The following is a 26,906-nucleotide window of genomic DNA, read 5'->3' as shown; positions in this document are numbered from 1 at the left end:
TAACCAACTTGTACCAAAACATCAAGTGTTTTATATATCTCCTGGTGATGGGATTATGTATTTGGCTGAGAATAGTCAGATTTTATACAACATGAACACGTTAATACTAAGTAATCACATTTTTTTAACGAAAGAAAAGAAAGGTGTAGCAATGTCCCAAAGTTGAGTGCCGAAAATTCACGTGTCTCCCGACCTCCCAGGGTACACTCCCTAAACTCGCAACCCCGCACTGGTCGCTGAGAGCAGAGCTCCACTTGGGCGCTTCTTTAAATCACCCTCGTCACCTAAATCCGTCCCGGCACCGAATGGGGTTCTGGGAGTTGTAGTCCGCACCCTCTCAAGGCGCCCACTTCCGCTTCTGGGGGCGCACCACTGCCGTAATTTCCTGTGCGCTTGTGAGCCGGCTAAAGGACGTGAGTCTTCTGGGAGGTCTTCGTTCGGGCTGCGGGAACAGGCGTTGGATGTTTAGGACGTGGGAAGAAAGGGGCGGCGTGTGTTGAAGGCTCTGAGCTCGGCCTGGCGATGGAAGGGTTTGAGGAGGCGGGTCACAGAGCGTCCTGGGTTGGGGCGAGGGGTGGGGCTGGGGCCGGCACCACGTGGAACCCCTCAGGCTTAAAAGGGACAGCTCCAGACTGGCTGCTCCGGCTTTGAAACGGAAATCTTTCTGTTTGGGAGCCTCCTGTTCAGGCAGGCGCGGATCGATAATATCTTGAATTTTCTCATGGTAGCCGCCCGCTGGACTGGGGTTTCTTTTTGAACCGTGCTTATGTATATGCCCTGTTTTTCCTCTTTAAAGATCTCTGGGATCTTTGGTTATTTTTTCTTGTTTTATGGCAGTGCCAGGTCTGTCTCCAAACCAGGCCTGCTCTCCTGACCTCATTCTTTATCCCGTGGTTTTGACAAACTCCCGTTCACGCCACTTTGCCATAATAGGTGCCTTCTCCCAGAAATGAGTTTCTTCTAAGGTTGAGGAATTTCCCAGTGTCATCTACTGTACTCTCTTCCTGGCACCTACTAGGGGTTCATTTGGTCAGTATATCACTCAGCTTACTGTGTTTCAGGGCAGTGCTAGGTACAGGGGAGACATGATTGCTGTTTACGGTATGTGCATAAAATGCATATTATATGCCAGTTATTACGCCGAGGGCATTCACTGCTGTATTTTTAGTACCTGGAACAGTGCCTGGCATATAGTAGTCTCTCAGAAAATATCTGAATGAGTAAATACATTTAATTTGCTCAGCAACATTGTAAGTTAGATATTATTAGTCTTATGTTACAGATAAGAAGCCTGAGACTTAGAAAAGTTAAGAAGTTAACAAATGTCACTTGGCCAGGAGGTGTTATAACCACAAGTCAGGGCCTTTGCCCTTGCTGTTCCCTCTGCGCTCTTCCCAGATCTTCGCACAGCTCATTTATCTTTGTGCAGGTCTTAGAGACAGTAGGTGACAACTTGCTTTAAGGTTGCCCCGCCGGCACTTGCCACCTCTGTTCTGTCCGAGAGAACTTAACGTTCTGGCTGGTGAACAAGAAGTTATCACATGTTTTATTTTCTTCATTGCCCGTTTTGTAAGCAAAGATCAGTGTGTTTGTAGATTTGTGTACCCACCAGAATACAAGTACCATAAAACATGTACCATGTCCAGTTATTTACTGCCGTGTCCCCAGTGTTTGTTACTGAGGCCAAGACATAGTTAAGAGACTGAAGGTATTCATTAAATGGACGGATGCCTGTGTCCATAGGTTAGTGCTCAGATGAATGAATAACAATAGTTTGTTGGAGATTATCCGTGTGCCAAGTACTGGGCTATGTCACTTTCTTCAGGCAGGCACATGTGTGTATGTGTGAAAAAGAAAAACTTAATTCTTTCAACTCTGCAAATGAGAAGTATTATCTTCACTCAACAGAAGGAAGAACAGACTCAGAGAGTCGTCACTTGACTAGTGTCAGTACAACTACACAGTGGCTGAGCCAGAATTAAACCCGCCATTCGACAGTGCCAGCATTGGGAGGTAAATTGCAGCTTCCAACACCCTGCTCCACCTCTTGCTATCTGGAGTAGAACTTCATAACTTACGCATTTTCCTTAAAGTTCAAGCCCATATACATTGTTATTTGATTTCTTCTCCTTTTTATCCCCGAGTATAATCACTCATCTAGTCTTATTATTTTTACTCATTTCTATTACCTCTATCCTTTTGTTGCCAGGTATTTCTGCATCCTGTGTTTCCCCAGAGTGAGCTCCACATGGTCAAGGGCTGTATATCTTTCAAGATTTTATTTATTTTTAGAGAGAGGAGGAGAAGGGAAGGGGACAGAGATGAAGAGAAACATCAATGTGTCGTTGCCTCTCACGAGCCACGCTCCCCCACCCCCATTTTGGACCTGGCCTGCAACCCAGGCATGTGCCCTGACTGGGAATCGAACCAGTGACCCTTTGGTTCACAGACTGGCACTCAATCCACTGAGCCACACCAACCAGGACTGAAGAGGCGATCTTAAATGGCACTGGTGTGGGGGGCTTGTTACTTATTTGGCTTCCACTCTGCTCTTCCTCATTGTCCTCCAGATGGGAAGTCAGCATGTTGCTGATCCTCCACACCTGCTTCAGAGAGTGATCCTAGTTCAGGGCAGTGCCCCTACGGTGCCACCCAGGTCTCGTCACAGTGGGCTGTGCAGGGGTCTGGGATAGATGCTTAGAGGAAAAGTGGAGACTTGGACTCCTGAAGCAGCAGAATCCAGGGGGTGTCTCAGAGTGGACATCAAGTGTGCGCATCTGTTTGTCTGAACTTGCCCTGTGGCTTGGATCTCAGGAGAAAATGGGCAGGGCCTGAGGAGCTCATGGTCAGTGTTGGGGCACTACCTGCTGACCAGCTCCACACTGGCACCAAGAGTTGTCATCTCTGTGCATCACATCCTGCTGACAGAATTGGTCAAGTGAGCCCAGTGTGCCAGAGCAGTGCAAGATGGAGAAGATAAAGAAAGATAGAGAGGGGGGAGGGAGGGAGGGAGAGAGAGAGAGAAGAAAGAAAAGAAAAGGGAGGGAAGGAAGGAAGGAAGGAAGGAAGGAAGGCAGGCTCTGTTTCCTTGACTTCGAGATTTTAGCAGGGCAGGCAGGCTGGCTATGTAGATGGCAGTGAGCCAGCAATTTAAGCCAAGTGTTGTGGGGTCCCAGCATGAGTCATTCAGTCTGGTGGAGGCTGGAGAAGGCTTCATTCAGAAAAGGAGAGCTTGAGATCAATGGTCTTAATGCTGCAGGTCCCTGAACTGGAGTGGGGGGGAATTTCCACTAGTCGAGCTGAAAATTAGCATTTCTTCCCATTACAATTGTACACAACAAACCACAGTGGTATTAGCAGAACCTGTGACTTTGTTATTCAAGTAAATCAGAGATACTTTTATATCAGTTTGTGTAGATTTTTCAAAATCTGGTTCACAGTAATTTTTTTGAAATTATGGTACTTAATTTATTCTTGGTATTTAATGTGTTAATAAAGAAGCACGTTGGTGCTTTGACAGTTTTGAAGGTTGTATTTCAGTGTAATTAGCTTTTAAAATAATCCTGTTTTTTTTTTAATTGATTTTTTACAGAGAGAGGGGAAGGTGTAGGGAGAGACATGGATGGACAAGGGAGGGAGAGACGAAAGCATCGATTTGTTGTTCCTCTTCTTGTGCATTCATTAGTTGATTCTTGTATGTGCCCTGATGGGGGATCAAACCCACAACCTTGGTGCTTTGGGACAATGCTCCAACCATCTGAACTACACGGCCAGGGCTCTTGTATGTTTTACTTTACGCATTTGAAACATTGTAAGTGGGAGTCCATAAGCATCACCAGTCTGCCAAAAGAAAACTGGATCAAAAAGGTTATAAATTTGGACTTAGGTAACGTTTGCTAACCTGTATTGTGATTTTTAGAAGCCTTTAGAGCAGGGATATGATTTATTTTCTATATTTACAGCCCCCACTGTATTGCATTATTGAAGCTTTAACACTGTGGTTTCCTTCACAGGGTGCACATCTGGCATGTCTGCGGGGCTCCACACCCTTCCATGAGGCGCCGTGCCTCCCCATGACACTCTGACCGGCCCTCCCCACAGGCAGTTCTCAGATAGTCCTTCGCCATCTGCACCATTCTGGCTCTCTGCACTGCGATCCCTCCAGAACAGAGACCAAGTGCAGCTGCTCAGTAAGTGCCCCCAGAATAAACAGTATCCAGAGGGTGTGCACCCTACTGGAGACGCAGAACTCTGGGGCTCGGGAGAAAGAACTCAGACAAAGTCAAGTTCCCTCTTGAGCCCCTAGGCCCCTGGAGCATGGGAACCACCCAGGCTGTAGAGTGGAGGTGGAGGCAGGCGCTTGTGACCTTGGGCATTTATCCGACACTCCTTGTCAGAGCTTGGAGTGTCTTAAGGATGAAGAAGGCCTAGATTTTCTGCTTTTACAGCTTAGGAAGATCAGAGAATAAATAAAATTGCTGCTGCTCTTGGAAAACTTGGGAGAGGAGACCATGAAGACTTTAAGACATGAGGAAAGAGGTGAGAGTTGTGAAGCGTGTGGGACGTGGGTGGGGATGTAAGTGGGTGAGGAGAGAGAGAAAGTTAGGCGGACGAGGACTTGCCAGAAACCAGTGTGTACGGGGCAGGCGTTCCTGAGGCCCAGGCAGATCCTGAGAGCATGGGCAGGCACCTCCCCCGCCCCCGTCTCATGGCTTCTTTCTCCTCCAGCTCTGTGTTCTCAGGCCTCAGCCCTGGCCCGGCACGGGGAGAAGACCAGGTTTCAGGTGGGTTGAGTTTTCCTTTCTCGCTGGAAATACGACTGTAGTAGGCGTCAGGGTAAACATCTCCCTCCCCTAGTGAAAGGGAAAAGAGGAAGATGATGTGTTAGGTGAATATATGCCACTCCTCATTGCATTTGTTCACAAAACAGCTGGTTTCAAAAGGCCTTGTTCATTCTAACCTTAATCAGGAAGACGCCTAAGTGCTCTTTTAATATTTACATTAAAATTTTAAAATCTCCAGTGTGACTGTAATTTATTTTTGTGAAGGGGGGGTATGGTTGACATTTAACTTTGTTTTCTTCAAGATGGATACCAGTTATGACAATGCCATTTATTAATCATTCACAAGTCAGTAGAAATACCACCCTTGTCGTTATGTATGTGTATGTAGTTGCATAAGTATGTATGTATGCAAAGTAGTTACGTATGTTATATATATGAAAAGGAAGAGAGAAAGACAGATACCCACTGATTCATCTTTCACATAATCTGACCGATCTGGCATCTGTACTCGGTCCGTGGAGTTGCTTGGACATCTCTGCGTTGTTTTACCATCAGAGGACAAAACAGACAACATCCCTGTCTTCGTGGGGCTGACATTCTACAAGGGGGAGGCAGGTAGTAAGGTTAAAAGCAAGATAATTGCTCTCAAGTACTTTAAGGGACACAGTCGGGAGGACTCAAAGCACCTGTATTCATCGAAGGGAAAGGTGATGGGTCGGGCTAGAGAAGGGGGAGAGGTGGATAGATTTGAATTATACTTGGAAAAATACTTGGCAGGCTCTTTTATGAATGAGATTTGAGAAAAGAGGACGAGGGAAAAATCAAAGATGATTCTAAGGTAGATGTACTGTTTGCTCACACAGGGGAAATTAGGAGAGGACAGCTGGGGGGAAGACTCAGTTTTCGCTGGGCTTTTTCTGGCCACGGTACCTTTCAGATGTCCGGGTGGTAGGTGGATGCGGCAGGACTCGGTGCAGATGCCAAAGCCGGGATCAAAGATTTGGGAGTGAGCAACCAGCAGATGGCCTCTGGCCCAGGCTCTTTCCCCGTCGAGCTGCCTCTGGCCCGGGGGTGGACCTGGAACTCTGCCGGGAAATGTGCTCTGTTGGTGGCACTCATTCTCCAGAGTGGTGACATGGGTTCCTCTGGCCTGTGGTCCTTCCGATCTCGTCTGGCTGGCAGCGTAGCCCAGGGGTTACAGCATGTTGGTCAGGCTGCCCACGTTCAGGTCTGACACTGCTTTTATTAGATGTGTGTTCGTCAACCAACGACGTTCACTTTGCTGCGTCCTCATTTTCTCACCTGTGAAACAGGGATGGCAGTAGTGACTTACCATGTGGGTACAGAGATAATAAGTAACGAAGCATTTCCAACTCGAGAGAGGGAGGGAAAGACAGTCTGAGTGAAGACTGGAATGAAATGGGAATGTTGTGCCTCACTATACTGCAGAACATGTAACTACCATTTTTTCCTCACTGGACTAGAGCAACTCCCATAAAAGCTTGGGCCATGATTTATTGCTGAGGCTGACACAGCATGACTTGACACTGTCATCTGAGCCGCTGCTTTAGTGGTCTCCTCTGGTCGGGGAGATGGTTGCGTAAACACATTGGTGGTTACTGTCCAGTGCTGACTTGGAAACCCGTCTGTGATCCCGGCTGGGTGGCCAAGTTGGTTGAAGGGTTGTCCCGTACATCATAAGGTTACGGGTTCGATTCCCAGGGCACCTACCTAGGTTGCGGGTTTGATCTCGGGTCAGAGTGTATATGGGAGACAACCAGTCAATGCTTCTCACATTGCTGTGTCGTCCCCCGCCCCCGCCCACTCTCTCCCTCCCTCCTTATCTCCTTCTCTTTCTCAAATCAATAAACCCTTTCTTAGGTGAGGATTAAAAAAAAAGTGTCTGTGGATAAGGTGGGGGACCATTGCAGTAAAGAGCAGGATTTGCCTGAATTTGGCGGGGGGTGCAGACATGGGTATAGGGAACCATACTTCATGGTGTGGGGGATGTAGCCCAGCCCCCACTCAGAAAGACCAGTGGGGAGCGAGGTCTGGCACACAGGACCCACACCCATGGATAGGCTTTCTCCGTGGGGAATCAGGCCTGCATTGTGCTGCTATGAGACTTGCTTTTGCTAAAACTCCCTCACCCTGAGCTAAGACTGCAGATGTTTAATGTGTATCTCTGAAGCCACTTTCTAAGTCTGTGCCAAGATGTCCCAAGGACGAAATGTAACCAAATCAATCATTTTTATCATTCCCTTGCATTTGCAACATTTATTTCTGTTTTTTGTTATCTGTAAGAAATAATCACTTAAAGTAAACCTAAGGATAATGAATGAGAACCTTCTTTGAAGTAATGTGACTAGAAAGCAAGGAAAGCCTGTCCAGGCAAGGGTTGAGGCATTCTCCCCTTGAGAGAGTGGCCGTGCTGTCCCTCTTTCTCCACAGGACTTCTGCGGTCTGTGTGAATTTGTTTACAGAATCCACAACACACAGACTCCACAGGCCGGAGTCTGCATCCCATGGGTATGCTAAAGCTAGGTGCTGTTGGAACTGTAAGTTGTCATACAGTCTCTCTGAAGAGAATGTTGGTAATCTACAAGGTAGAGCCAAACTGTAAAATGTGTGGGCCCTGTGGTTCAGCCACTCCAGTTCTAGGAAACTGCCCTCAGAAGCGCTCACGCTGAGCAGAGGATGTTCTGTTTACTCTTGGGATGACCCCGGAAGATCATTTGTTAGAATCAAAATCACTGGCACCGAGCAGTACTCAACATTTGATTTCACGGGCAAACTGAGCGCTTTCCTGCTTTCTTGTGTACTTGTCTTAGTGATGCCAAGCAAGTCACAGCAAACTTACTTTTCATCAAGTGAGCATATTCTTATGGTGCTTCAAATTGTAGGAGGCTGTGACCTTCAAGGACGTGGCTGTGGTCTTCACCGAGGAGGAGCTGGGGCTGCTGGACCCGTCCCAGAGGAAGCTGTACCGAGATGTGATGCTGGAGAACTTCTGGAACCTGGTCTCACTGGGTGAGGGGAACCTCTGGGTAATTGTAACTTAGCTTATTGGAGTATTCTGGTTCCCCAGAGAGAGGATGTTTTTGCTCTTTGTACATAAGTTAAACCTTTTTTTTTTTTTATGGAGTTTTTATAAAGGAATTTCATTTGACCAGTCCCTAATCTTTTCCCATCCATCTTGCAAAGGCCAAGAGGTCAGGGGATTAGGGCAACATTTTCAGATAATTTTTTGCACTTCAGAAATGAGCCTAAGCCTTGCATTTTCTTGCATTTTCAGGGCTGCCTTTTAAACTTACTAAGATATCCCATTTGGAACAAGACAGAGAGACTTGGGTGAGAGAGAAAGGAACTCTAAGAGAATCACATCTGCGTGAGATCCATGGAGCCTGCAGGTGTGCTAGGCAGTGAGGCGGTGAGCTCGTTACACAAGGCCCACTCTGCACCTTGGCCTTGCCCGGGGACACTGCTAGTACCGCAGAAGGTGCTTGTTCTGCAGCCTCATTTCTGCTACCCAGTCCCTACCTTCTCATGGTTCCTTCATGCTCTTCAGAGAATGACATAGCCAGAGCAAGTGGGGGATCTCTGGACTTTCCTCCCCTGGAGAGAAACAGCCAGGCAGTGGCAGAGAGACTGTTCCAGAATGTCGAGAGTCCTCTGATGACTTTCTCACTTAACTCTAGAATCCTACATGCCCCCGGATATAAGCAGATTTGTGTTGCCTCAGCCCTCAAAGATAAAAATAGCTGATGACGAATATCAGAAAACCTGGACAAGTTTTTAAACCATCTGTAACTACGTCATAAATAATGAGCTTGTCTCACACTCAGTAATGGGGATAAGTTGATATTTTTTTGTCGCTGTGCCTTATCAGTGTCATCAGCATTCATGTTTCATGTACTCACAGTATACACAGCTGATGCACTTTGGAGAACTTGGTGCTTTGTTCGCTTCCCAAGTTCAACTCACACATTCCCAGAGTCACGTGGAAGGCAGTGTGGTGAGAGCACTGATTGTAGCTGTAAGACCAGATTTCTGTGTTTGAACCCTGGCTCAGCACTTCCTCTCAGCGTGGCGGGGTCGCTTAAGTAGTGTACTTAACTCGCTGTGCCTTGGTTTCCTCGTGTGTAAAATGAAGATAACAATGGTTCCTACCTCAGTGTTATTCTGATGGTTAAAGAAGGTAATGCACATACATCGTTGGCATGTAGGAGGTGTTACAGTGGTGTTAGATATTATTATAAAAAATAAATTGTTAGCAACAATGGCATTATTAAGTGGAGAAGAGAATTTTCTCTGTAAAAATCCAATCAGAATTTCTTTTATTCTTGGCAAGAATATGATTAAGTTTGTTACTAACAGAACCATGTTAAGATTTAGCTTCAGCCCTGGCTAGTGTGGTTCAGTGGATTGAGTACTGGCTTGGGAACAACAAGGTTGCCAGTTTAATTCCCAATCAGAGCACAGGTCTGGGTTGTAGGCCATGTCCCTGGTTAGCGGTGTGCAAGAGGCACCCAAGTGATGTTTCTCTCACACATCAATGTTTTTTCCCTCTCTGCCTCCCTCCCTTCCCCTCTCTCTAAAAATAAATAAAATGAAAAGAAGAGAAAAGATTTAGTTTCAAAGCTTATTTATAGGAGCCTTTTCTTTTTTTCAGACATAAAAATAAGTGCCTTGAAATGTCATTACTGGACCCAGTCTTTCTGGGCCAGTCCTGTACTCATTCTCATACCCAAATTGTCTTTAACCCCATAGGAGACAAGAATGGAAAGGAAATGGAGTATATTCAAGAAAGAGAATTAAAGTTCCTTTCATGCAGAGAACTCTCCTACTGGAAAATCTGGGAACAGGCGGCTGGTGAATTGACCGGGAGTCAAGACCATCGAGTAAATCTTCAAGGGAAAGATGTCCAGTGTTCAGATGACACTTCCGTACGTCAGGAGTGGGAAAGGGCATCTACTCAGCGCTCACAAGTTGAAAGTTCGGTGAACAGCCCTCAAAGAGATGGGCCCATCAATTTGGGAAATCAAGAGCTTCCCACTTGGAAAGCTGTGAGACCGGTTTCCATTCAAAAATATCGGACAAAAGTCTTTGTGAACAAGCCATGGAATGTTCTAGAAAGGAGTAAAAATCTGAAAATGGAGGGTGTAATAAGTAAATGTGAGTGGGATGGCTATGGCTTCAGCTGTAAGTCAGGTTGTCACAGTGACCACAGATTAGCTGAAAGAGAGAAATCATGTAATTGCAATAAATGTAGAAAAGACTGCAATAAACAGTCAGTACTTCACCCCAGCCCCAGAGAGAAGGGCTTGGTGAGTGATGAATGTGGAAATGGCTGCGGGGACGATTCAAACCACCCTGCTTTTCCAAGAGTCCCTCTGGAAGAGAAACCCTGCACGTTTCATGAATTTGGTCCGGATGGGAGGCGGACTGCCTGTCTTGAGAGACATGAAAGAATTCCCTCGGGAGGTAAATCCTATAAAAGTAACAAGTACAGTCTGGGCTTCAGGCAGGACACAGGACTTCACGACTGCCCCGGGGTCCCAGCAGGAGAGACACCCTACAGATGTGACGTGTGTGGGAAGGGGTTCGGGTACAAGTTGGTTCTTCTGATCCATCAGTGGGTGCACACGGGGAAGAAGCCCTACAGATGCAAGGAGTGTGGGAAAGCCTTCGGTCAGAGCTCCAAGCTGCTTGTCCACCAGAGAGTCCATAATGGAGAGAAACTGTTTAAAGGCCGTACGTGTAGAAAGGGCTTCAGCTACAACTCGGTGCTTCAGGTCCACCAGAGGCTGCACACTGGGGAGACGCCCTCCACTCGTGGCGAGTGTGGCAAAGGGTTCTGCACAAAGTCTGTACTGCATACACATCAGCGTGTCCATCCGGGAGAAACACCCCACAGCTGCAGCGACTGCGGGAAGGGGTTCAGCTGCAGCACCCACCTCGGCAGTCATCAGAAGATGCACATGGGAGCGAAACCCCTCCAGTGTGACACGGGTGATAGAGGTTTCAGTCACAGCTCGTGCCTTTGGGCTCTCCAGACAGTCCACACGGGCAAGCGCCCGCATGCATGTGACGTGTGTGGGAAGAGTTTCAGTTACAGGTCAGGGCTCCTCAGGCATCAGAGGCTACACACGGGAGAGAAGCCCTACAAATGTGAGTGTGGGAAGAGCTTCGGCCGCAGCTCCGATCTCCACGTGCACAAGAGAGTCCACACAGGAGAGAAACCCTATACGTGTGTGGAGTGTGGGAAGGGCTTCCGACGGAATTCAGACCTTCATAGTCACCAGAAGGTCCACACGGGAGAGAGGCCCTACCTATGTGACATGTGTGGGAAGAGTTTTATTTACAGCTTTGACCTGGTCATCCACCAGAGGGTCCACACAGGAGAGAAACCCTATAAATGCACTGAGTGTGGCAAAGGCTTCAATCACAGCTCAGGGTTTCTCATCCACCAGAGGGTACACACAGGTGAGAAACCTTATCGGTGTGAGGAGTGTGGAAAGGGCTTCAGAAGCACCTCAAGCCTTCACAAACACCAGCAGGTCCACACAGGAAAGAAGCCCTATACGTGCGATCAGTGCGGCAAAGGATTCAGTTACAGGTCAAATCTGCGCACCCACCAGAGACTGCACACCGGAGAGAAGCCCTACACGTGCTGCGAATGTGGAAAGGGCTTCAAATACGGCTCAGGTCTCCTCAGTCACAAGAGAGTGCACACTGGGGAGAAACCGTATCGCTGTGATGTGTGTGGGAAGGGCTACAGTAAGAGCTCATATCTTCAAGGGCATCAGAGGGTCCACACTGGGGAGAAACCCTATAAGTGTGAGGAGTGTGGGAAGGGCTTTGGCCGAAGCTCCTGTCTTCATGTCCACCAGAGGGTGCACACTGGGGAGAAGCCCTATAAGTGTGAGGAGTGTGGGAAAGGCTTCAGCTACATCTCAGGTCTACGAAATCATCAGAAAGTGCACTTCAGTGAGAAGCCTTCTAAGGAGGGGCGAGTTGAGGTCTCTAGTTAGGACTCAGAACTTCATCTGACAGTGAACATGGAGAAAAACTTGAATGTATTGTGTGGGGAGGGCTGCAGTGGAGCTGGCATCTTCACAGGTGGCAGCTAGTCTGCATGGAAGGATCCAGAAATTTGATAAATAGGGAAAGCACTTCAGCCACAAATAGTCTTCTGTAGTGTTGCACAGCAGAATAGTCCTTAAAGACATGACATGGCAGTAGCTGCAGTAGAAATGGTGACTTTTAGAGTTGGTTTAGTGGGAGGTTTTGCAAATGATGGGGAGTGAGAAGGTACCAAAGGAAGAGATTATGGCCCTGGCTGGTGTGGCTCGGTTGGCGCTTTGTCCTATACACTGAAAGGTCGCAGGTTTGATTCCCCATTAGGGCACGTGCATACCCAAGGTTGCAGGTTCAGTTCCAGCTGGATTAAGTATGGGAGGCAGCCAATCGATGTTTCTCTCTCTCTGAAAGCAATGAAAAAATGGTCTTGAGCCCTTCCTGGTGTAGCTCAGTAGATTGAGCATCGGCCTGCAAACCAAAGGGTCGCCGGTTCAATTCCCAGTTGGGGCACTTGCCTGGGTTGCAGGCCAGGTCCCCAGTTGGGGGTATTTAAGAGGCAAATGATTTGATGTTTCTCCTTCTCTCTTTCTCCCTCCCCCCTCTCTAAAGGTTTTTAAAAATCTCAGGTGAAGATAAAAATTTAAAAAGAAGGAACAGATTATGGACATGTATTCCATGTGGAGGAGAAATTACTACAAATGCAACAATTGTAGAAAAAATAGTCACTTTACTAAAATCAACATTGTGTATGTACCTTTTAGTTTTTATAATATTCAAAGATGATAGCATTAGTTGAGATAAGGCAGTTTGAGAATGCCAGGGACACAGGTACAAGGAACGTCCTCTGGGCACATCTGGGCAACGGGTCTCATGCACACTTTCGTGTTTTTGTGACTGTGTTTTATCTCTTAGAGAGTGTGCTCGTAACGAGGTTGTGCTGGACTGCAAGAATATTTTATCTTCTCTAGTTTTAATGCAAAACCCAGTTGGGCTTTTAATTGACACTGCATTGAATTTATAAATTGATTTGGAAAGAACTTGCATCTTGGAAGCGCTGATTTTTTTTTTCCATTTTCAAAATGCTATTTGTTTCCACTTACTAAGGTATTTGGAATGACCGCCTCAATAATATTTTTTAGAGATTTTTAAGAATAAGCTCTAAATATTCTTTAGAGGTTTTCTCCAGGGGTTTTTTTCATGGTGGGTTTTTTTTTTTTTACATATAAGACAAATATTAGAACACTTTTAAAAATCAGAAATGCCATTTTTACTTGCCAGCAGAGCATGGTAAAACATTCACCAAGGCCACCACCAGTGGTGGTCCGTGAAGATGCACATCTTACACACTTACTGGTGAGAGTAAAAAGTAAGTAGTCCTTTTTAAAGGAATTTATCAGTATTTTGGATTCAATCTGTATAACCTTTGAAGCAACAGTGTAAGAATTTATACTTGGGAAATAGTCGCACATGTGGGAAAAGTAGGCATGTGACTGAGCTTTGTAGCATTTTCTTACGATAGCAAAAAAAGAAAAAGTTAATACTCCGAGAGTAATAAGTTAAGGCATGTGTATACAAGTGAATACCACTAAAAACATTCAGGTACTCATGTAATGGTGAAGGTTGCTCTGAACTGTTTAGTGATCCAGGAAGGCTGTAGAGTGAAGGTTACAGTTTGACCCCATTTGTTAGTATGTTTTTATATGTTCATAGAGAGAGAGAGAAAAAAAGATGTGTGAAATGCCAGTAAACAATAAATTTGATCTCATAAAGATGGTAAGGCTGCTTCTAAAAAAATGAGTCTTGTGGAACCCTTATGGTCAAAGATCTATGATATAACCTCTGTAATTTTTTTGGCTCGTTCTGCTGCTCACTTAGCATGCAGCACATACAAAGCATACAGTTGAACTGTGAAACTGGTGAGTCAGACCCTTGCAGAGGCTGCACATGTCCTTTTTGCTGGCTGGTAGGAGGGGAGGCAGTCTGGGTGACTGAGAGGGCGCTGGTGTTTGCATTCTGCATTCTGGCGTCATGGAGAGCGGTGCTGTGCTCCTTCCAGTCTGACCACTTCGCCTAGGGACTCGAGTCGTGGGGAGGAACTGGGCTGCACTCACTCTGCCGCCTGCAGCTGCTGGACAAAGAGTCAGAGGTAGAGACATGTTGGAGGTGAGGAAAAGGTACCTTATAGCTAAATAAATAGTTGCAGAACTCACCTAGAGGACAGAAGCATAGTGTTGATAGCAGGAAATGGTTGGCTTCCCAACGGGGGCAGACTGAAGGACTTGGTGAAACAGCAGCAGGAGCAGGCCTTTTGGTGAGGAGGTTGATTTTATAGCCAAGACAACTAATATAGACACCATCCCCGACCATCACATCTTCAAGGTTTGTGGTTGAAAAGCTAAGCTCAGGATTTCCAAAGGCGGGCAGCCTATTAAAATTGTCTGTGTGGGCGGATCTCCCCCTTGTTCTGGAGCTGGCCGTTGGATGTTAGCACAGTCATCCAAGTGCTTGACCAGGACTTAGAGGGTCTGCATCCAGGATGGCTCTGGGCAGCATCTAGCTTTCTGCAGGAGGCCTCAGTTACTTAGTGGCTGTTGACAAAGATCCAGTACCTCACCCATGAGCTTCTCTGCAGGGCTGGCTGGGGGCCTTCCTGACATGGCAGCTGACTTCCCCCAGAGCTAGTCATCAGAGAGGAGAGCAAGCAGATAGCCACGGTGCCTTTTATAACCCAGCCTCTGAAGCAGCCGTCACTTGTGGGCAGGGAAGGTAGCTCCATCTCTTGCAAGGAGGAAGATCAAAGGACTTGGGGATATATCTTCCAAGCAGCACACCTCCCCACCACGTGGGAGCAAGTAAAGATAGAGTGGTGGTTCCAACAGTCGATCTTCGTGCATTCGTGCTAATTATCCTGTCTGCTCTGCTCCTTTTCAGTCTGTGCGAGGCTGTCCTTGTGGTCCCACTGGGTTGCCTGAAGCTTAGGCGGGTGCCAGTCAGCTGCCAGGATCTCAGTGGCAGCAAGGGATACAAGACAGTCAAGGGAAGGGCTCTACAACTGCTGGGGAATGGGTCGTGTTGGGTGTAGAAGTGTGGGTTTTTGTTGTTTATTTTTTTCTTTTCCGTAAACCTGCAGTAATGTGAGATCAGGTGGGATGTTACTCTGTTGTCACTCTAGGAGTGTTGCATGACAGAAAGGCTCATTCAAGTTTAAGGGGATTGGAGAGTTGGAAACACCACCTGTGGGGCAGAGGCAGAAATCAAATGATCAGTGATACACGAGGAGAGATGTTGAGCAAGCTGGCTCTGACCCAGATGGGCTGGTGAGGGAGATGAGTCTGGTATAAAATATCAAGTTCATGGGGATAGTAAGGTTGCGTCCAACCAGCAGGTTGACAATGTGGCCATTTTATGGGGCAGAGTCTGAGACTTAAGATACCTGAGATGCAGCGTGGATGTTCAATAAATGGAAGGTTCCCCTTAGGAAGATACCCACTAACCAAAAAGAGTCTTAAGTGTGTGGCTGAACTAAGCGTGGGGGAGACCGGGCAGGGGCCAGGTTAGCCATCGGTGCTGCTGTTGTGCCTGATGCCTGGGCAGACCCCGTTCTCCAGAAGGTCACTAGCTCTGCAATGGTGAACAAGCTGACGGCACTACCTCATGAACCCCCAAATCACTACGTGTCTTTGACCATGGCTAGGAGAGGAGGGGGTGGAGAAGTGAGACTTCCTCTCTGTACTCCCAGCTTCAATTCCTGAGCTGTATCTCATGCAGGTCAAAAGGCTCAGAGGCCCAGGACACAGTTAAAAATTTCTTGATTGATTGTTAACTTAAAAAGAATCAGGATGCACAATTTAGCAGGGTTGTCTCATTTGTGCAGAGGAATAAGTAGGTGTCCAGAGACATCTGTCTTTGTACACAGAAACAGAGAAAGACTGGGGGACTTGAGATGGGAAAGGAGACTTGCTTTTCATTGTATACACACATTTGTAACTCGGAATTTTTAACTGTGCAGCTGAAGAAAAGCATCTAGCAAATAAAAAGACTCCTGTCTAAAGAAATCACTTCAGTGGTCACAAGTCTCTAACCCTCAGGGTTGGCATAGAGGTGCAACAAAAGGCAGCTGAGGTCTGTGGGGATGTTGGCATCGTGGGCTGTCGGATGAGGGACGCACCTCAGGACTCCATCCAGCTGGTGTGTGCCAGCTCCATCTCCTGCCCAAAGCCAGGACGTGACAGCAGTCAGATGGCTTCGCAAGGAACTCGGACCTAACAAGATGTCTGGAAAACCATCTTTAACACGTTATCCCAGATGCTGTCAAACATGCAGGACTCTGGGACTGGTTTCTAGAAACTGAAGTCCAGAATTAATAGACTCTGCATTGAATCTGGAGTGTCTGAATCAGGGGAAGCACACAGGGGACCCAGATGCTAATGTGACGGCATTTCCAACAGGAAAACAAAGTTTTCACCAAAGTGCTAGCTAATTGGGCTGCATCTGAGGCTACATAATAACTGGCAATGTGAATCGAGTTGCTATAGGGCAGTGCTGTCCAATGGAAATACAATACAGAACAATATGGGAGTTGAGTAAGCTGACCTGTATGAAATAAGCACCAATAATATCCTTGTACCAACAAGAATGAGGAAGCAAAATGGGAAGAGATACCATTTGTACCAGCAGCAAACAAACCCTAAACATTTGCCCTGGCCCATGTGGCTCAGTTGGAGTGTTATCCTGTGAACGGAAAGGTAGCGGGTTTGATTCCCAGGCATGGTATATGCCTTGTTGCAGGCTGGATCCCCCTGCCCCCCAGTTGGGGTGTGTAGGAGAGGCAACCAGTCAGTGTTTTTCTCCCTCTCTCCCCCTTGCTCTAAAATAAATGAACATGTCCTCAGGTGAGAAAAAGAAAAAAAATCCTGAACATTCAACAATTTTTGTGTTTTTTTTCACTGCTGTATTATGTCACATCTTTAATGCTTAGAATGGTACATAGCATATAGTAGGTGCTCAGAAAGTAAATACAGTATAACACAATAGGCAAAATTCCTGCCTTCATGGAGCTTAAATCCTACTATTGTTACTAAACAGTTCAGCTGCCTGTTGCCACAAAAAGGCAAACTCATGAGGCAGGTGATGGTGCAAAAGGAAAGGTTTACTCAGGTCCACAAACCTAGGAGAAGGGTAGGCTGCAATCTCAAAGACCATCTCCCCTCCTGCTGAAGCCTGTAGAGGGGTAGGGAGGGCAGGGCTTTCTTTTCCCTAATCCAATTATCTTCCTAGCTTTTGACCACCTGGGGCCCTATCCATACTTCTAGCTTTCTTCATGCTCCGTGCGAGGACCTCCCCCTGCGGCCGCCTTGGCCAATGGGCAGAGACACCTGCCACACCAACGGACTCTCATGGTAGCAGTACCGAGAAGGTAAGCAATAACCAAAATACGTAAATTACACAGTGTTTTAGAAGGTGAGAAGTACCAAGGGAGGAAGGTGAGCGAGAGAAAAAGAGGGATTGTCGTCATCTGTGTTTTGGTGATTTCTTCCAGGCCAGAAGTGTGGGTCTGTAGCGAAACACTCGATGTTAACCGTTCAGCCACCAAAAAAATGTTTTCTTTGATAGAAATCTTAAAATGCAAAAAAGGTGTTAAGTCCCAACAAAGGAGACTTTTCAAAGAGAATGTGAAAACTTTCCGTGTTTTCCTGATGTGTTGAAATGAGAGTTTTATGAGTCCTCCGTAGATTCACGCTGTTCCTGATGCAAGGCCGAAGTCACTGCTTGTTAATTCTTCCTGTTCTCCAGAGAAGGGGAAACTGCTGGGCTGTAAGTCAATTGTCAAATGCGAAAGAGTTTCCAGAGACTCCTTCAAAAACAACAACAACAACAAAATCAACCGTCAATGAAGTATTTAAGTGAATTTTAATTTCGAAGCATGTTTATGTAATTAAATGGTCTGTCTACAGAATAAGAAAAAGGATTTTCACAAAAATAAGTGCTCATTTCCAGGTGGTAAGATAGTATTTCCATGGCTTTTTATCACAGGTGGAGAGTGGTTGGTTTTAATTGTTAACATTCACTACGTTATCGCTATTGCGATTGTTATTCTAGATAAGAGGATAAGAGTCCCCGAGGGCCGCACCGCGCCGCTCAGCTCACTTCCCGCAGCTTTGCGCCGGGCTGCTGAGCAAGGGCTTCTGACCATAGTAGTGCCCTGACTTTGTTGCTCATGCACCTTGGTCCTCGGGGCGCACTGAGAACAAGGGTTCCCGCCGCACTGAGGCCGATTCCGCTCTGGAACGCACCCCTTCCAGAGGTGTCGCAGGGGTTGTGGGTGGAGGGTGTGCCGCTTTGAGGTGGCCCTGTTGGCTAGAGTGGGAGGAGCTGGAAGCGGGTGCAGGTGGGCGGATGATAGGACCATTTCAGCGGAGAGAGGGGAGGGGCTCCGGAGCGGCTTTCCTGGGGTGGTATGGGAGAGGTTGGGTTCGGTTTTGGGGGGGACAACTTGGAGTTTCAGGGTGATCGATTCAGGTAGTGCATCTGCAGATTTCGGGTTTGGCTGTGCATCACCGGGTCGACGATCGGTGTCTGTCTTGGGACGTGAATCTCTGGAGCCAAGCGCGGGCAGGGGGCGTCTGCTCAGGTTTTGGGAATGATGGTTTGGGCTTTGCGTCCCTTCTCAGGGACTAGGAGGAGCTCCAGCAGTTCACCTTCCAGCACTGGGGGGCGGCTTGGGCTCTTCATTCCTCGATTTGGCAGGGGCCGAATCTCGGAGTGTTAGACTCTGAGCGCTGTCTGGAGTTGAACAGCTCTGATTCTAGCGGGGCACTCTTGACTTTAGGGCGGAGGTTCTGGCCTCCTGAAATAGGGGCCGGACTGTACGCCCCCTGCTCTCTACTAATAAATTGGGAGTATGCCTCCCAATACAGTTTGAAAAGAAGTGCCCAAATGATTAACCCCATCCTCACCTTGCATGCTATGAGCCGGGAAATGCAAACTCCAAGATTGTAAGACACATGGCAAATTATAAATTGTTAAATAGCAGGGAACGAATTGGAATTTTAAACACTGTACGTTTGTTAAAAATTAAAGAGTATTAATTATTTTAGGTGTAATGTTAGCATTTTAAACATTTCAGGTCTTTTAAAGCTGCATAATGAAGTATTTATGGGTAAAATAGTGTTATATCAAGGATTTGCTTCAAAATGGTATGTGAAGACGTGAGAAGGGGTAGAGGTATATTTGAAAGAGTGATCACATGTTGATAATCATTTAATCCGTGTGATTGGTACATGGGGGGTTTCTTACACTATCTTGTGTACCTCTGTATGTTTGAAATTTTCATAATGAAGTACTTTTGAAGCAGTTTTCCAGTTAACAAACTAGGAGGTGCCTGCGCATAGCAAGGTCGGATCCATTCTGAGCTGCACATAGTATGTGGGGCCAGACCTTGGGAATCCCCCCTCAACCTGGGGCCCTGTGCCCGGGAGTCACCGAGACTCAGAAGTGCCATCAGAGCTCCAGGCCTTTTAATAACATTCTGTGGTTTTCCTCAAAATGTTATTTAATAACACTCTGTGGTTTTCCTTCTTAATGAAATTGAGTCATAGGTATTTTATGAATGGGACACTTTTCCCCTCTTTCTGTAAATATAGGTGTTTTTCAAAATCTTAAACCTGGTGTGTTCAAAACTGAGCCCCTGATATTCTTCTACAACACTTGCCTCTCCTCCGGCCTCCCCCATCTCCCTGGGTGGCAACTCCATACTCCTAGTCACTGAGGCCAACGCCCCCACTCCTTCCTTCTGCTCCCACCCCACATGCTGTGTGGTCTGTGTAAATGGAGGAGCCAGCCACATCGCACTACCCCCACCTCTGCTGCCCTGACCCAATGCACCACCATCGCTCACTGAGGTTATGGGATAACTTCCCAACTGTTCTCTTTACTCCCCCTCCTGCCGCTGTTAGTCCATTCTTAACAGCAGCCGGAGTAATACAGTGGATACTTAAATTAGATCATGTCGCTCCTCTGTTTAAAATTTTCATGTCACTCCCATTAGTGAGAAAAACTGCCAAAATCCTTTAAACCAGTGATTTTCAACCTTTTCCATCTCATGGCACACACATAATCACTAAAATTCTGCACCCCACCAAAAACATGTGTTTTTTGACAGTCTGACAAAAATAGGTATAATTTTGATTCATTCACACCAAATAGCTATTGTTGTGTTGGTTGTTGTCTTTTGTCTTTTTCTTTTCTTTTCTTTTCTTCTTTTATTGACAATAAGGGAAAAGAGGCCAATGCCTCTGACCCAATAGTCAGGCATTGCAGGCTAGGCTCTTTTGAGCTCCTCCCCTGACTCCTCCTCCCTCATCCCCTCCCCCGCACCCCACCCCATGGACTAGGCAGCATGCAGTGAGCAGTGCGCAGAAGCAGCTGGGTATTTTTTTTTTTTTAATCAAAACACCAAAAATGAAGTTGAGAGAGCCCTGCTCTTTACCACCCAAGCCACATGCAAGTCTTCCTGGTACCCCATAACTGTGTGCCATTTGGAACCAAGTGGAAAATAAATGACAAGCAGCCAGGAAAAAAAAAAAAAGAGGGAAAGAGAAAGAAAAAAATTCTTGCAGCAAATCGGTCAAAAATTGCTACTTACAGATCATATACCATCTTGCTTCCGTCACCTGATTTCTTTGATTGCTCAGTCCCTCGCTCACACCACTTTAGCCACATGCCATGCATGCTGCCACCCCAGAGTCTTTGCACTCACTGTTCCCTCTTTCTAGAACACCCAACATACAGACATTTGTATTGCCCACTCCCTTACTGTGTTGGGTCTTCACTCGCATATTGCCTTCTCAGTAAGACCTGCCCTGACCACTCTGTTTCATCCATCCGTATTCCCCCTTCGTTTATTTTTAAGATTTTACTTACTTATTTTTGGTGAGAGGGGAAGGGAGGGAGAAAGACAGGGAGAAATATGGATGTGAGAGAGAAACATCGATCAGTTGCCTCTCCACAACCTGACCAGGGACCAAACCTGCAGTCCAGGCATGTGCCCTGAGCAAGAATCGAACTGGCAAACTTTTGCTTTGCGGGACTACAGCCAACCAACTGAGCCACGCCAGTCAGGGCCCTGCCTTTGTTTCTTCATAGCACTTATCACTACCGTAGCTTCAGTGTCTAGATCACTGCCTGGCACACAGCAGGTACTTTGTAAATATGTATTGAGTGAGGGAATGCTGTCCTCTCCGAGTGTATAGCATATAGCCAAAGGCAGGAGGTAATTAGCCGCAGTACAGTGCTGTGATAAGAAAAGTGCCAGCCACAGTGGGTGCCCACTACAGTGTGAAAGTGTGTATCCCCCCACAGATTTACATCTTGAAATCCTAATGATCAGTATGATGTCATTAGGAGGTAGGCTTTGGGAGGTGATTAGGTCAAGAGGCAGAGACCTCATGAGTGAGATTAATGCCCTGGCAAATGAGCCCTGGAGAGCTCCCTTGCCCCTCCCATCATACGAGAAGTCTGCAACCTGGAAGAAGGCCCTCCCCCAAACACGGTGGCACCCTGGTCTTGGACCACCCAGCCTCCAGAACTGTAAGAATAAACTTCTGTTGTTTGTAAGCCACCCAGTCTTTGGTATTTTGTTACAGCCTCCTGGACACAGTAAAATAGTATTTAATGTAGTAGGGGTTATCAAGGAAGACTTCCTGGCGGAAGTAAATCGGAACCAAGACCTGAAAGATAGTAATAACAATAATGATAATAATAGCAGCACAGGGTTCAAGCTCTTCAGCATAGCACCCAAGATTCTTCAGTTCTGGGCCCTGGTGATGCTTTCAGTGTCATCTTAGCCACCCTGCCCTTGATTCTCTGTGTTCTGGTCTGTACCCAAGTGCTCCCTGTCCTGTGACTGGCCCACAGTGTTTCCCACATCTGTTCTTTTGTCTACACTACCATTGTTGTCCATTCACTTTTCCTCCCTTGTCACTGTGGCAAATACCTGTTCTTTCTTCAGGCATCAGCGACAGGTCCGTCGCCTTCTCTCCAGGGCCTTCCCTGACTGCCTGGGCCCCTCTCAGGGTGTATTGGGTTCCCGTTTTCTGTCTCTTGCGGAATGTCTGATGCAGCACTTTTCACATTTCATTGAGTTAGTTGGCCCACCTGTCTACCTCTCTAGCTTGCCTCCCCTTTCAGGGGTGTCCAACCAGTGGCCCGCACGCCACACGCGGCCCAGGATGGCTGTGAATGCTGCCTGACACAAAATCGTAAATTTCCTTAAAAAAACCCTTATTTTGCTCCTCAGTTTTTGTTAGTGTTTGTGTATTTAACATGTGGCCCAAGAACTCTTCTTCCAGTGTGGCCCAGAGATGCCAAAAGGTTGGACACCTTAGGCCAGGGGTATCAGACTCATTTTCACCAGGGGCCACATCAGCCTCGCAGGTGCCTTCAAAGGGCCGAATGTCATTTTAGGACTGATTAAATGTAACTACTCCTTAACAGTTCAGCGAGAGCTTGGCGCTGCCGCCGGGGAGAAACAATGTGCCAGCTGGATAAAACAAGGTGGAGGGCTGGATTCAGCCTGCGGGCCTTGTGTTTGCTGCCTGTGCCTTAAGTCAAGGGCAGAATCTTCCTTTCCTGTATGGAACACTTAGCACACAGCCCAGTACACAGCAGGCAGCACTTACTGACACTTCACTGTGTGCGAGCACTGTTCTGAGCACCCGGCACGTAATAACTCAGTGACCTCCCACAACTACGCTACGAAATAGGTTCCCTTCATGGCCTGTCCTGTACAGATGAAGGTGCTGAGGCATGAGGAGGAGGTTTGCTCCAGGGCACACAACCAGCAAATGACAAAGCCAGGCCTTGAACCCACTTTCTTCACAGGTGGGCCCTGCTGCCTGTTCCCATGGTCACATTTCGGGGACTGGGTCACACCTGAGCAGTGTTCTTCACACTTTTGATCTCACATCTGGCCTCTTCAATCTGAGAATCAAGGTTGGCAAAGGCCCAGACTTCTCCATTCATTCGGCACCTGTTGCATGCTAAACTTATCACACATGCGTGAACTGTAAGAGCTCTTTTCATAAGGAGCATGTGGTACAGGAGAGGAAGCAAAAAGTAACCAGAAAAATGTAGCACCGTGTGAAAAGCGTTATAAGGGGTGTTGTAAAGATCCAGCATTCTAACCCTGTAAGACCGGTCTCAGGAGTGGGATATGTGGCATAGTCACTAGGAAGCCCTCCCGTAGTTGGAGTCACTTGTTCTGGCCAGCATCAGGCTTTGTCGTGTGCCCACAGCCAAGTCTCACTGGTTTCAGGTTTTGAACTGGCTCTGGTGGGCAGGGCTGGGTGCTGCGCCAGGGGACCACACTGAAAATGCGCCGTTTGCATTGTAAGAGGCACCTACACGCACAGTTTTTCAGCGGCTAGCAGTCCAAGTGCCTTGTTCTAACGAAATCAATATATTGGAATAATTGTCCAACAGGTGAAAGTATCTTGAGTAAGAGAGATATTTTCCAATTTGTCCTAAGGCATCACGTGGACTAGGACAGCCCTGTTTGCAGCCCTGCCACAGGCCCTTGGGGCTGAGGCTGATCCTGTAGCACCCTCTGGCTTAGACGCTCACGGATCACAGATGTAAACTTGGAAATGATCACATGACATTCATGAGGGGAACCTCGGCCAGCGAAGTTCCCGGGGGCCACTGTAGATGGAAATAAAGAGTTGTCCGAGCCATAATCTTGTTGCTCCAGTAGGAAAAGGGGTGGCAATTCCCTGTAGTGAAGAATGCCCCAAGCCCTTCTCTGACACAGCTTTTATTGGGGTTGGGAAGTACAGGGGATACAGCACACATGCATAGCTTATCCACCAATGTCCAACAGGCTATAGTCATAAAAACTAACACTATCTATAGATAACAATTGAAGAAACACAGAAATCTTTCCAGGTTGGCGTCTGCGAGACATGCAGGCACCAGATGGCTATAAAGGTGTATATTGTGAAGTAGGGAGTGCCACTCAAGCATCTGGGTTACACTAACAGGGCTTATCGCTGAGCAGAGCTGGCTTCTGAGGACAAAAATGTACATTTCAGATCTGATTCCCATGGGACCCTCGGTGTTAGAATTGAGTCATGCCTGCCACCTGCATTATGACCTGGTTTTCCAGGGAGACTTACCAGCCCCTTTCAGAGCTTGCTCTCGAGGAGCTACAAAAAATATCCAAAACCACACTGAGTGGTCCCCAACACAGTCATGCTCACACACACAGAAGCAACTGTCTTCATCCTGCTCCCCAGAATACATCCCTGGGCAGGTCCTGGAAGACGTACCTACTTCAGGTCAGTCTCTCTCCACAGCTCAGCTCTACAGCCCCTGGAACTTCTGGGGGGAGGAACTGAGAATCTGGAAGGCAGGGTTTGGGGAGGACTTGGGACTTACATTTCTGAGCAATTTCAGTTCCAAATTCAGTTGCAGCTTTTCCCTCTAGGTCCTCCTGCCTCAGAAAGTTGATACGGTCACTGCCACAGTGACTCAGATCAGAGCAACAATCAGACTGAGTGAATGACAGAGGCGTGTGTGGGCAAGAGCTGCGTGGGCTTCCAGAACTGAGGGGAAAATGGGTCTTGAGGTGCCACGCGCTGCATTTCTTTGGTTCCCCACCCCAGATCTGCTCTCCATCTTGCCCCCTGTCCCGAGAGACCAACATTGGTCCCTGACCTGTCTGCCTTTGGCCAATGGGAAGTCACGACAGGAGAGTTCGGAGAGAGAGAGAAGAGTGACTTTGAGTCTCTAGTCCTCTGATTCTCTTTCTGCACGGGTGTCACAGTGTCACCAGACAGGGACCTGTCCAGAGCAGATCTGCCTATGGCTGCCTGTAGTGTGTGGATTCTCCACTTCGTGCAGGAAGGATTTCACAACATGCATCCAGGTGACTATGAGATTACGTTTGTCTATTAAAGCTGGGGACAGTGAAACAAGGAAGGGCTCAGTATAGAAGAAGCAGCAGGAGCGCTTGGGCGGGGCTCTGTTTGGCTCCCTGGAAACGTTACAGGAAAGGAGTGAGCTCACTGGGAAGCCGGAGAAGAAGGGGCCTCAGAGACAGGGTCAGGGGCGGCCTGGGACAGCTGCTGCCACCCGGTGCCACCCGGTGCTCCCCTGATTGCAAGTCTTGTGGGAACCCTTAGAGCTTAGAAGGAAATGAGGAGTTCGTGCCTTCAGGGTCACAGCATGCTCTAGAGTGAGTCCCCGCTGGTATACTTTTTATTTTAGAGAGAGGGAGAGGCAGGGAGAAAGAGGGAGAGAAACATCAGTGTGTGGTTGCCTGTTGAGTGCCCCCTACTGAGGGCTTGGCCTGCAACCCAGTCAGGTGCCCGGACTGGGAATCAAATCAGTGACCCTTTGGTTCACAGGCCTGTGCTCAATCCACTGGGCCACACCAGCCAGGGGCCCTGCTTGCTAGTATTCTTTGTCTTACGGGTTTTATGTCCCTTCTGCAGACAAAAACCTTAGGGGAGGGTTTCAGCAGAATATTCATCAGTTTTCCAGGTGTGTTTTTACTATGCTGAAGCATCAAAATGAGCAAATAGGGGAGTTTGAGATTATTCTTTGGTCTGCTTTACTGTCTTATCTTGGGTCTGTCTGGCTCTAATGGGGTTTTGTTATTTGTTCCCCTGACTTTATCTGTCCTTGGGTTTGGCTGGCACAGATGACATTAATCAGGTCTCTGTTATCTACCTCCCAGACTGGGGGGATTTAAATTATTTACTCTCTGGTGAGGGAGGAGAGGTATAAACCCTTTGCTCTCAGGCGTCCTTGGTCAGGGGAGATAAGGGAAAAGCTGGCTGTACGTTTTTCAAATTGTTTGGCCTTGTTTAATGTTCTTGTCTCAGTTTTCCTGTTCCACCTGACCAAGAATTTTCCTGGCTTCTTACTCTCCTTCCTCAACAGGTTCCTCTTTAAAAAAAGTTATAGTTCCTGTCAGGTGGCCCTTCCACACAGCCTTCTCTGTTCCAGGTTCCAGTACTTGCGACCTCCCTTCAGGCCCAGGTGTAGAAAGGGCACCTCCCGCTCACATCCCTGTGGCTCCCTTACACCCAGGCTGCATTGTTGTAAGTAGCCCGTTTATTCAACTCCCCTCAAGTTTGAATGTGCTGCCTGGTTCCTGCCAGCGCCCTGACGTGACAAAAGCAGGGAGAGCTGGAAACCAGAAATCTGGGAAACCAACCCCCGTGTGTGTGTGTGTGTGTGTGTGTGTGTGTGTGTGTGTGTGTGTGTGTGTGTGTGTGTGTGTGTGTGTGTGTGTGTGTGTGTGTGTGTGTGTGTGTGTGTGTGTGTGTGTGTGTGTGTGTGTGTGTGTGTGTGTGGTGTGTGTGAGAGAGATTCCACCTGCCCCAAGGCTCCTAGGAGAGGGCAGATCCCGGAAGGGGAGCGTTGTATGTGCTCGCGTCTGCGCATGCGCTCAGGTGTTAGCGCTGCTTCCGTTTCTGTGTCTGTTAATGTCAGGCAACCCTCGATCGAGTGCTTGGTCAATGGCAGGGTCTTTACTGGGAACAGCAGAAAAAAGACCAAAGCTTGGTTATTTCTTCAGGATTTACAGTTTTTCTGACAGAGTTAGGGGGGAATGTTTCTAGTTGGTTTTAATTTTTGTAAAGCTACGTGATTCATGCTCTGCTGAGGCGCTGAATGAATCTTTGTAAAGCCCAGACTATGGCTGATTTACGCTCTTTCTTAAAGGCAGGGAAAGTGGGGAAGGAATCTAAGAATTTGTCTAAGATGTTTCACGTCCTATTAATCCAAACATATAACGTTGACATGCAACTCAAAGGGCGGGCGGTGAACTGGTAATGGTTGGGGAACTCAGTGTAACTGGTCTGTGACCAGATAATTTCAGAACTTAAGTGTAAATGTTTAAACATTTGTATAGCGCCCGGACCAGCATGGCTCAGTTGGCTGAGCATCATCCTTCAAAGCGAAAGGTCACCAGTTTGATTCCCAGTCAGGGCACATGCCTGGGATGTGGGCCTGGTCCCCAGCTGGGGCGTG

General features: G+C 47.4%; 1 protein-coding gene across 2 annotated transcripts in view; it reads left to right on the top strand.

Annotated features, from left to right (window-relative positions):
• Positions 1–419: 419 nt before the first annotated feature.
• LOC114511443 (zinc finger protein 112) overlaps positions 420–26,906 on the top strand; it is a 64,231-nt gene continuing 37,744 nt past the window's right edge. Inside the window, exons 1-6 of one of the 2 annotated variants that reach the window (XM_028530138.2) lie at positions 420–1,743; positions 1,909–2,013; positions 4,014–4,539; positions 4,729–4,784; positions 7,688–7,814; positions 9,555–12,159. In XM_028530138.2, the coding sequence (XP_028385939.2) occupies positions 4,512–4,539; positions 4,729–4,784; positions 7,688–7,814; positions 9,555–11,818 (2,475 nt within the window). In that variant the 5' untranslated portion in view covers positions 420–1,743; positions 1,909–2,013; positions 4,014–4,511 and the 3' untranslated portion in view covers positions 11,819–12,159. Of the gene's footprint in view, positions 1,744–1,908; positions 2,014–4,013; positions 4,540–4,728; positions 4,785–7,687; positions 7,832–9,554 lie in introns of those variants that run through there. The other variant, XM_036013027.1, reaches the window with a different exon arrangement.

Source organism: Phyllostomus discolor, chromosome 12 (genome assembly GCF_004126475.2).
Source record: "Phyllostomus discolor isolate MPI-MPIP mPhyDis1 chromosome 12, mPhyDis1.pri.v3, whole genome shotgun sequence".
NCBI classification, from domain to species: Eukaryota; Metazoa; Chordata; class Mammalia; order Chiroptera; family Phyllostomidae; genus Phyllostomus; species Phyllostomus discolor.
The sequence above is the reverse complement of the archived record's forward strand: the minus strand, read 5'-3'. Positions and strand labels throughout refer to the sequence as shown.